Source organism: Lactuca saligna, chromosome 4 (assembly GCF_052625555.1).
Source record: "Lactuca saligna cultivar CGN05327 chromosome 4, ASM5262555v1, whole genome shotgun sequence".
Lineage (NCBI taxonomy): Eukaryota > Viridiplantae > Streptophyta > Magnoliopsida > Asterales > Asteraceae > Lactuca > Lactuca saligna.
The window spans coordinates 285,463,972-285,475,708 of NC_136420.1; the positions used below are offsets into that span (position 1 = coordinate 285,463,972).

At 35.4% G+C, this 11,737-nt stretch overlaps 2 protein-coding genes across 2 annotated transcripts; one reads left to right on the top strand and one right to left on the bottom strand.

Moving 5' to 3' along the window:
• Positions 1–3,512: 3,512 nt before the first annotated feature.
• On the bottom strand, positions 3,513–4,970 carry LOC145040727 (uncharacterized). Its single transcript, XM_078988633.1, has one exon. The coding sequence runs from the start codon at positions 4,968–4,970 to the stop codon at positions 3,513–3,515; it is 1,458 nt and encodes a 485-aa protein (XP_078844759.1).
• A 4,447-nt stretch (positions 4,971–9,417) lies between these two features.
• LOC145039178 (cytochrome P450 Tp4149-like) lies at positions 9,418–11,315 on the top strand. Its single transcript, XM_078987284.1, has 2 exons — positions 9,418–10,329; positions 10,645–11,315. Exons 1-2 carry the CDS (start codon positions 9,424–9,426, stop codon positions 11,257–11,259), a joined length of 1,521 nt encoding a protein of 506 aa, XP_078843410.1. The 5' UTR covers positions 9,418–9,423; the 3' UTR covers positions 11,260–11,315.
• The last annotated feature ends 422 nt before the right edge of the window (positions 11,316–11,737 follow it).

Consider the following 11,737-nt stretch of genomic DNA (forward strand, 5'->3'; position numbering starts at 1 on the left):
CTTCAAACGGTGACCATATACCTTAAAAATCTTCCCGGTTTTCTCACTTGTGATTTCTATTGCACCATGCTCAAAAACATTAGTGACAACAAATGGTCCCACCCAACGGGACCTTAATTTACCAGGAATCAATTTAAAATGCGAATGGTAAAGTAGTACCTTTTGACCTTTGTGAAATACCTTGCGTGTAATCATCTTGTCATGGAATGCTCTGGTCTTTTCCTTATAAAGAACCTCATTTTCATACGCTTCATTGCGGATTTCTTCCAATTCTTGTATGTCCAGCTTCCTCTTCTTTCCCGATTCACTTAAATCCATGTTGAACTGCTTGATCGCCCAATAGGCCCTATGTTCCAACTCAACGGGTAATCGACACGGCTTTCCAAAAACAATACGGTATGGAGACATTCCAATTGTAGTTTTGTATGCAGTGCGGTACGCCCACAAAGCATCATCAAGGCGTGTACTCCAATCTTTCCTTGTTGTATTCACGGTTTTCTCCAAAATACCCTTGATTTGTCGATTGCTCACCTCAGCTTGTCTATTTGTTTGTGGGTGGTATGCTATGGAAACTTTATGAGTGACACCATATTTCTTCAAAACACTCCCGAGTATACGATTACAAAAATGTGTACCACGATCACTGATCAAGGCCTTTGGAACACCAAATCTGGAAAAAATGTTAGCCTTCAAGAAATCTATCACAACTTTTGAATCGTTAGTACGGGTAGCCTTTGCTTCCACCCACTTGGAAACATAGTCCACAGCCAAAAGAATATAAATAAAACCCGAAGATGATGGAAAAGGTCCCATAAAATCAATGCCCCAAACATCAAAAATTTCACAAACTAATATGGGGTTTAGGGGCATTTGATTCTTTGAGCTTAAAGAGCCCATTCGTTGACATTTATCACAGCTTGAACAAAAAACATAAGAGTCATGGAAAATACTTGGCCAGTAAAATCCACTCTCTAAAACTTTTCTTGCAGTCCTTTGAGGACCAAAATGTCCTCCACAAGCATAAGAGTGACAAAATGTTAAGATAGAAGATACCTCATATTGATCCACACATCGTCTAATCATTTGGTCAGCACAATATTTCCACAAATACGGCTCATCCCAAACATACCTCTTGGCTTCTTTCTTGATCTTGTCTTTTTTCCATCGAGTCAAATCTGGTGGAAATTGATTTGTGACAATGTAGTTCACAATATCGGCATACCACGGGGCAACTTTTGCTGAAAACAGGTTTTCATCGGGAAATGCATCATGAATGGGAGTTAAGTCATCGGGAGAAACAATCCTGCTAAGATGATTAGTTACAAGATTTGACTTTCCGCTCTTGTCTTTGATTTCAATGTCAAACTCTTGCAAGAGTAATACCCATCGAATGAGTCTAGGCTTCAAATCCTTCTTTGCAAGTAAATACCTAATAGCTGCATGATCAGAATAAACAATGACTTTAGAACCTAGCAGATATTGACGAAATTTGTCTAAAGCAAAGACAATAGATAGCAATTGTTTTTCAGTTGTTGAATAGTTGGCTTGTGCACTATCAAGTGTTTTTGAGGCATAGTAAATGACATTAGGAACACGGTCTTCTCTTTGCCCTAACACTGCACCAACTGCATGATTACTGGCATCACACATGATTTCAAAAGGCAAACTCCAATCCGGTGATTGAAGTATTGGTGCTGTGATCAACAACTCTTTCAACTGATCAAAAGCTTGCTTGCACTGTTTGGAAAACTCGAATTCTGCATCTTTTTGTAGGAGATCACACATGGGACGAGATATCTTGGAAAAATCTTTAATAAACCTTCTATAAAATCCTGCATGACCAAGAAATGAGCGCACCTCACGAACACAAGTGAGATAAGGTAAAGATTTTATGACATCTATTTTTGCTTTGTCCACTTCTAGACCCTTAGAAGACACAATATGACCTAGTATGAGACCTTTGTCAACCATAAAGTGACACTTTTCATAATTCAAAATAAGATTGGTCTCAATACATCTTTGCAAAATCTTTTTCAAATTAGCCAAACACTTATGAAAAGAATTACCATAAACTGTGAAGTCGTCCATAAAAACTTCAATGATTTCCTCAACAAATTCCGAAAAAATACTTACCATGCACCTTTTAAAAGTGGCTGGAGCATTGCAAAGCCCAAAATGCATTCGCCTATATGCAAATGTTCCGAAGAGACATGTGAAAATAGTTTTTTCTTGGTCCTCAGGTGCAACGGGTATTTGATGGAAACCGGAATATCCATCCAAGCAACAATAATGTGTTTTTCCCGCTAACCTTTTCAACATTTGATCAATGAAGGGAAGTGAGAAATGGTCTTTACGGGTTGAGGAATTGAGCCGTCTATAATCAATGCAAACTCTCCACCCATTTTGCACACGGGTGGGGACTAACTCACCTTGGTCATTCTTTGTAACGATAATACCTGTCTTCTTCGGCACAACTTGGACCAGACTTACCCACTTACTATCTGATATAGGGTAAATCATTCCCGCATTCAACAACTTCAAAATCTCCTTTTTCACAACCTCCATCATTGGAGGATTCAGACGCATTTGAGCTTCTCGAGAAGGCTTGTAATCTTCTTCCATAAGGATTTTGTGCATGCAAAGCGAAGGACTTAGCCCTTTGATGTCGGCTATAGTCCACCCAATTGCTTCCTTATATTCCTTCAAAGTGGTGACAAGTTCTTCTTCTTCTTTTGTTGACAACTTGGTAGAAATGATCAGTGGGAAAGTTTCCTTGTCTCCAAGATATGCATACTTGAGATGCTTGGGTAAAGTTTTTAGCTCCAATTCCGGTGCCTGCACAATAAAAGGAACAAGTTTCTCATTAGACATTGGTATTTTCAGCTTTGGAACATCAAACCTCATTTTCTTCTTCTCATCCATGCAAGACACAACCTCCATAATCTCTTTATCAATTGTAAATTGATTGGCAAGTTTTTCCACTCTTTCCTTTTGAAGATTCCTATCTAAAATGAGAGCTAACACATCAAGATTAGACAAATCAAAACACTCCTCCGTCAATGGTTCAATGACATCCACAAAATTCAAATGAAATATCACTTGGATATCTCATAGCATCATAAATATTGAAATTTATCACCTCCCCATCAAATTACATGGACAATGTACCATCATAAACATCAATTTTCGTCCTGGCTGTTTTCAAAAAGGGTCTTCCTAGGAGAATTGAACTCAAATTCGGTGAATCATCATCATCCATATCAAGGACATAAAAATTTGTTGGAAATACTAGTTCATTCACTTGGACTAACACATCTTCTAGCACACCTTTGGGATGTACTAAAGATCTATCAGCCAATTGAATGATTACCCTGGTCTTCTTCAATGTGCCAATATTTAATGTTTTAAAGATGGAATATGGCAAAACATTGATAGAAGCTCCAAGGTCTAGCATAGCTTGTGGAACATGAAGATTACCTAATTTGCAAGGAACCGTAAAAACACCCGAATCCTTACATTTTTGAGGTAATCTTTTTTTGTAACACTGCAGACACATTTTCTCCTACTTTAATAGTTTCATTCCCTTTCAACTTTTTCTTGGATGTACATAATTCCTTAAGGAATTTTGCATACCTTGGGACTTGTTTGATGGCATCAATAAGAGGAATATTTACCTCTACCTTCCTGAACATCTCCATGATTTCATTGTCTTCTCTTTCACGCTTTGACTTGCTTAATCTTGAGGGAAATGGAGGAGGAGTGACTTTTGCTTCAATAGGAACTTGCTTGGAAGGTGTTTTTGACTTCTCTTCTTCTTTCTCTAGCTCCATCTCTTCTTCTTCTTCAATAATTTTAGGACCTTCATATTCTTTACCATTCCTCAAAGTGATGGCACATGCACTATGTTTTGGATTCTTCTCAGTTTGCACGGGTAGTTTGCCTTGTGACTCCAATTTACTCACAGATGTGGTGAGTTGAGTCATTTGTTGCTCCAAAGTCTTGATGCTCGCTTTGGTCTCATTTTGAAAGGTTTGAGTACTTGTGGCTAAACTCTTAACAATGTCTTCCAAAGACATTCCCGATCCGCTTGAACTACTTCCTTGATGCATGTTTTGAGGTTGATATTGAGATTGACGAGGAGGTTGAGTTGGCTGGAAATGTGGTTGATAATTTTGTTGGTGATGCATTTGATTTTGAAATGGGGGTCTTGGTTGATAAGGTGGTGGTCTAGGCTGAAAATTGGTATTAGGTTGATGCCAATTTGGCTTGCTTCTTGGCTGGAAGTTTCCTTCTTGTTGACTCGAAAATCCCATAGCTTGAACTGGCTCTACATCTTCTTGTAACATGGGGCACATGTCAGTGGGATGTCCAACTTGTGTACAAATGCCACAAGGTCTAACTGTTGGTGGTTGCACGCCCTTGTCTTTTGCAAGCATCATTACTACCTTAGTCAACTTAGAAAGTTGACTTTCAATTTTTGGAGTATAAATTTCTTTCACCCCCCTTGGTGCATCACTGTACCACTCTTCTTCTTGGACTGTATGCTTGAACTCTTCTGCCATGTTTTTTATAAGAACTCTGATTTCTGTTGGAGTCTTATCAGCTATAGATCCACCACTTGATGCATTGAGTAATCTTCTATCCCAAGATGACATTCCTTCACAAAAATACTGCAACAATTGATATTCGGTAATCCCATGTTGTGGACATTTTGAGCATAATTTCTTGAACCGTTCCCAATAAGTATGCAAGGCTTCTCTCTTTTGTTGCTTGATTCCAATTATCTCTCTGCGTAAAGCTGAAGCTCTCATTTCTGGAAAATATTTATCCAGAAACATCCTTGCAAGTTCATTCCATGTTGTGACTGACCCCGGTGGTAAGTCATACAACCACTCCTTGGCTGAATCTTGTAAAGCAAAGGGGAATGCCCTTAACTTTATTTGATCTTCTGCGACTTCATGTGGCTTCATACCCACACAAACAACATGAAATTCCTTAAGGAATTTATGTGGGTCTTCATTCTCAAGACCACGGAATGAGGGTAACAAATGGATGAGTCCAGACTTGAGTTCAAAGTTGATTGCTGCAGGGTAATTTATGCACAAAGGTTATTGGGTGACATCTTGAGTGGCTCATTGTCTAAAGGTTTGTTCAGGTGGTGGATGTGGAGGATTTTGATGTCCTCCATGGTTGTCTGCCATGGTAGGAGTAGGTGAAGATGGTGGAGTGATACTTTTTAATGTTGGAGAGGATGTGGTTGATGGATTTGATGAAGAAGCTCTGGATTGTTGTTGTTTCTTTAAAAGTATGGCTTGCTTCCTTCTCTGTTTAGCAGATTTCTCTATTTCCAAATCAACTGGTAAAGGTGTACCTGTGCGAAAAGATCTTGGCATAAACAATTAGTACTACCGTATCCCCGACAACGGCGCCAATTTGTTTGGGTGTCAAACCAACAAATGATGGGATAAAATAATATTAATATAACTCAAATCCCAACTATTTCTAATACTAAAGATAGTATAGAGTAAGCAGGGTCGGTCCACAGAGATACAAGACTTCTTATTTTGCCATATTTTCACACATAATACAAGTAATATTGAAGTGGGGGTTTGTGTTTGAACTTGAATTAAACTTCATAAATAAGAAAGATTGAAAACAAACGCAGTAAAAGAAGTACATTTCCGATTCTGACTCTTATATATGTATTATGTTGAAAGATGTAATATGATTATAACTCATGTTCAATCTAGGTTGGTAAGTTGGATATTAATAAACTCTAATATCCAAATTGGCAAAAGTATTTTATTCAAAACAAGCTCTTCAAATAAAACTTCATTTAATTGATTCAATCCAAATAAGCTCTTGCATTAAATCATTAAATGACATTAGGTTCTTGCACTAATTAGCAACAATGTTTAACATTCCTCCTAAGCTTGGGAATATAAACATTTAATCTTTGATTGCACTAATTTTGATCTAATTACAACCAAGTAAGTGAGTGTTACTAACATCAAATCATAAAACATATATGAATTTCATGATTTGATTAACTAGATTGACTAGAACCCTAGTTCATTGATCAAGTGAAAAAGAGAACTAATCAAACGCATGATTAAGATCAAATCAAAGATTACTAGATGTTAAACACAAGTCAAATTCAAGTTACAATCTAACAACACATACTTAAGAATTCAGATTCGGAAATGATAATAAAATTAACCACACATATCTAGGTTGAACTACAAATCAAACAAGTTTAAACTTCAAATTGACTTACAAAAAGAAATTAAAGTGTTTTCCAAGTGTTAATCTACTTGCAAAAGCTCTGAAAATCGTCTCCTCTCTTCCCAAAATCTGACCTAACTCCCATAAAAACTGATTGTCTGAATTATAAGAAGACAAAACCACTTTAAAACTGCCGAGACGTTTACACGGCCCGTGTAAATTAAAGGGTGCCATTTACACGGCTGTGTAAACAAGAAAAGTAGAATGCTTAATTCTTCCAGGTATTCGAAGTAGAATTCCCTTGCATATACGTTTACACGGCCCGTGTAAATTATAGGTATACGTTTACACGGCCGTGTAAACTCCTGTGAAGCCAAATTCTTCATTTCTTCATTCTCTCTCTTTAAAGCTCCAAAACTTCTACAACTTTGTCTCCAACTCTTGATAACTTCCTCCATCATGATCCAACCTTCATAAGTCCCTGAAATATCCTAAAAGCGTGTGAATGGAATTGCATCATGAAAAATCCCAAAAATATGCAAAATGCATGAGTTTAAACCTAAATGTAATGCACTTTTATGAACTAAAACTACAAAATGAATGCATGAAATGCACATAACAATATCTTCCCCCTCTCTAATTAAATTAGGGCTCATCATAATCGCCGCCATCAATTTAATCACCACCGGTCACCAAATCAGCCCCTCCACCGTCTTCCCTTCTTTTCCACCATTTGCTATGCTTGCTTCCATCCCTGTATCTTTTACCTCTTTCGATCCCTCAAATCTTATATGCTTTCTAAATAAATTGAGTTTTCCTACTATTCTCTTTCCCATGACAACCCTATCTGGACCCTTGAAAGAACATATATTATCGGCATTTCTGGTTCATCTAACAATGACATCAGGTTTATTTAGACCTTCTAAAGAACATATATTATTGGCATTTCTGGTTAATTTGGCAATGACATCAGGTTTATCTAATGACGGTTCCTTAAGTCTATAACTCTTTCCTTCACAGCGACTCTTGTGGTTCATCTGAGAATGACATTCAATCAATGTAGGGTTGATTCTTAAATAAATCGATTAATAGGGCTTGAAGAACAGAATAATGAGGTATTCAACCTTCTCTATCAAGTTGGTATGAAAAAAATGGTGATGAACAATATTTGACTTTGTGTTTCTTTCCATATGTCACACAAGTCGATGAATAGAGCATGAATATGGGTTGGGATCTATGTAATTACTTTGAATTTTTCTGGATGTAATTAAGGATATACACAACAGTCATTGGAATTTTTATTATGAATGCACTATATTAGAAGTTCGTTGTGAATGAAACCTATATTATGTTTAATGTTTTTCATCATACGTATTCTTATTCATTTAGGATTAAAGGTGTATTGAAGTGAAATCATATGTTATATTTATTTTTGATTGAATTGTTTTCATTAGTGATTAAAGGTGTTTGTCTCTTGAAGGCTAAGGGATGAGAACACGTACATCAAGGAGCTCTTATGTTTATTTTACCTAGACTCTTGTCCATCAAGAAAAACAAACATGCATAAGAACAACAAATTGGTCTATTAGCATCTTCTTGTTGTGAATCTAAACTGTAAATATTTCAATTTTTAACATTCACAATATGAAAAATATCGAATAGTTCAGATTCACATTGTGAATCTGAATTACTATTATGCACACTGTGAATCTGAGAAGGTTCACAAAAAAACCTCGATTAGTGTAGATTCACATTGTGAATTTAAACTGTAAATATTTCAAATTTTAACATTCACAATGTGAAAACGCTCCGATCAGTTCAGATTCACACTGTGAATCTGATTTATTAATATACACACTGTGAATCTGAGAAGATTCACAATGTGAATCTGAACAGGTTTACAATATTAATCTGAACAAGTTCACAATGTGAATCTGAGAAGATTCACAAAAAAAACCTCGATCAGTGTAGATTCACATTGTGAATTTAAACTGTAAATATTTCAAATTTTAATATTCACAATGTGAAAACGCTCCGATCAGTTCAGATTCACACTGTGAATCTGATTTATTATTATACACACGTGAATTTGAACAGGTTTACAATATTAATCTGAACAAGTTCACAATGTGAATATGAATTGAAATATCGTTTATTTATTTATTTATTTATTTTTTAACATGAATATGAATCTATGTTTAAAAAGTACAAAAAATATGAATTTTGATATATTTATTAAAATTTTTTTTATAAAAAATAGACCTTAACTTTTTTCATTAAAGAAAATGAAGTGGGTTTTATTCGAAACAAAAAAGTTCGTTTTTTATATATATCATCATGGATCTCTATGGAAAAAGGACGAAAAATCATAAACAACGGTATATTCGGGTTTTTTTTTTTTTTTTGATAAAAAAACATGACCTAAAAAAATTTTAAACGAAAAAAAGTGGTGGATTTTTTTTAAATGATGGATTTTTTGGCATAATCCGGTATGTGTGCGTCCAATGTAAAAGTATACATCTATCATGACCTTTGATCATTATGATTTTCGATGATCACGATTGGTTCCTTAATTAATTACGGTTCTCTATCGAACCTCACCATATATATATATATATATATATATATATATATATATATATATATATATATATATATATATATATATATATATATATATATATATATATATATATATATATATATATATATATATATATATATATATATATATATACACAACAATTTATGTAATTCACTCGTCTAGTTAGGCTAATGAGTAGGCTATATTAAATTAACATTGACAAGGCATGGTATATATAAAGAACCAACGCTGTGTGTTTTGTTTATAAAATAGTAGAAATAAAGAACCTTTTTAATCTTCTTGTGTTAAAAAAATCCAACATATGCAACGTTTATTGTAGACGAATTAAGAAAACAAAAGAAATTCTTGCATGGTTAGGTCATGTCCTATAATTAATTATATAATTTATAGGGAAAAATGAATTAAGCACATTTTATAAAAGGAAAAATTAAGCAGAGGAAAACATATCACATGAACATTTTTTAATGCATAAACAAACTAAAAACTTTGCCGCCCCATTTCGATGAAAAAAAAAAAAAAAAAAACACTATATATACATACATTCGCTATGCATAAGGGCATAATTATTCCTTGAATTGCTAGCTACTTCCATCATGATTAAATTGCTATTCTTACAAACGTTTTTCCTTTCTTTTTTCCCATTCATCATTTTGATGATTTTTATTGGTTGTAGATGGTTGTCCTTTCGTTCCAAGACCAAGAAAAGCTTACCACCGTCTCCATGGAAGCTTCCGATCATCGGAAACTTCCATCAGCTGGGCTCAAGCCCCCATCGCTCTCTCCATTCCTTGTCGCTGAAACATGGCCCACTCATGCTCATTCACCTCGGCAACGTACCTGTTCTTGTAGCATCGTCAGCTAAAGCAGCCATGGAGATTATGAAATTCCATGATTTATCTATCTCTGGTCGACCCCGACTAATGATGACTAATATTCTACTATATGGCTGTAAGGATATAGCCTTTTCTCCTTATGGGGAATACTGGCGTCAGTTGAAGAGCATAGTCATATGCCATCTTTTAAGTAATAAGCAAGTCAAGTCTTTCAGAAGAATGAGAGAAGAAGAGATAGGTGTTACAATTGGCATGCTTGCAGAAAGCTGTGGTTCAACAGTTGATTTGGGTGGATTGATAGTTTCACTTGCAAATAAAATAACTTGTAGGGTGGCTTTTGGAAGAACATATGATCATCATGGGTCAAAGTTCACAAGTTTATTGATAAGGTTCATGAATATGCTAGGTGTTTTTTGTGTTGGGGATTACATTCCATGGTTGTCATGGGTGGATCGACTCAAAAATTTAGAGGGCAATGCAAAGAAAATTGCTACAGAGTTTGATGATTTTCTTGACTGTGTTCTTAAAGAACATAGAAGTAAGAAAAAAGGGGAAGACGCTAAGAGCGATAAAGACCAAGATTTAGTTGACATCTTACTAGATGTCCAAAAAAACGAAACAACTGGCTTTACCCTTGGCGACGATACTCTTAAAGGGGTCATATTGGTATGATTTCTCCCTCTACATCTCCAAATTAACGAGCTATATATGATTAAACTTGCTAATGATTTAATTACCAATATACTTAATTAGGGCGATAATTAATACATTATTCATGCTTTCTATATATAAGGGTGTACGTAGTCAATGATATATCTACCTTAAGTTCTAAATTCTTACTCGAAAAACCGATTTTATTAAGAAGCTACCCAGAAGCTAGAGAGGAAATTACATAAAAGAAAGCGGGTTATAACAACCAACTGATTTTTGATGAACTTTTAAACGATATCATATACATGCTAATGTTTAAGTGTCTTGTAGGACATGTTTTCTGCTGGAACGGATACGACTTATACAAGTTTAGAGTGGGCAGTTAGTGAGCTTATAAAGCACCCATCGGTAATGAAAAAGTTACAGCAAGAAGCAACAATAATTGCACAAGGCAGATCGACGATTCTGGAGGAGGATTTGGAAAAGATGCAATACCTAAAAGCTGTCATAAAAGAGTCCTTGCGATTGCATGCTACAGTCCCATTTCTTCCTCGAGAAACAACTGAAGACGTGAAACTAATGGGGTACGATATTCCCGTAGGCACACAGTTGCTAGTCAATGCTTGGGCCATAGGAAGAGATCCTACTGTGTGGGAAGATTCAAACAAATTTATGCCAGAGAGGTTCTTGAAAGACAATTCAACTTCAACCTACTATCAAAGCACTCATTATGATTGGCTTCCATTTGGTGCTGGTCGAAGAGGGTGCCCGGGTATTCAATTTGCTACAACTATCATGGAGCTTGCTTTAGCAAATATGGTTCATAAGTTCGATTTTGCATTGCCAAATGGAGTAAAAAATGAGGATATTGACATGAGTGAGACATATGGCATTACAGTCCACAAGAAGTCCTCTTTAATGGTGGTTGCGAGTCAGCGATTCTAGTTGTTGAGCATAAACCATATAAACTTAATAAGCTATCCAACTTCAACTCGGTCCATTTAGCTACAATAATAAATCAACTAGTTTGAATTGTTTTTGTTATTTGGGAATATTGTTGTTGTGCGGAAGCGTGTTTGTGGTAATACCATATATATTTTCGGGGTTTAGGCCTTTATAGAACACAACTAACAACTAGAAAATTCGATGGTTACGTACAAGCAATTTTGTTGGAATCTAGTAGGAAACAACATTACCAACAAAGTTCCCACGAACCATGTTTGTTGGAAAAAGGGCCATGAGAAACCCCAAAATTCAAACGAAATTTCTGACAAATTTCCTACATAATATTTTGAAGAAAATTTTTAAAAAAGTTTCAACAAGATTTCTCTAGGCTTCCTCACATATTTTTTCCTAAAATCTTCCTACATATCACTATTCTAACGGACCATTACAACAAATTTCTATCGATCCAACTTTTCAA

Bases quoted from the DNA above. Each gene is read 5' to 3' on its own strand.
- LOC145040727 (XM_078988633.1), bottom strand. From the start codon at position 4,970: ATGAAGCCACATGAAGTCGCAGAAGATCAAATAAAGTTAAGGGCATTC.
- LOC145039178 (XM_078987284.1), top strand. From the start codon at position 9,424: ATGATTAAATTGCTATTCTTACAAACGTTTTTCCTTTCTTTTTTCCCA. The intron at 10,330-10,644 runs GTATGATTTCTC...AGTGTCTTGTAG, and splicing joins CTCTTAAAGGGGTCATATTG to GACATGTTTTCTGCTGGAAC.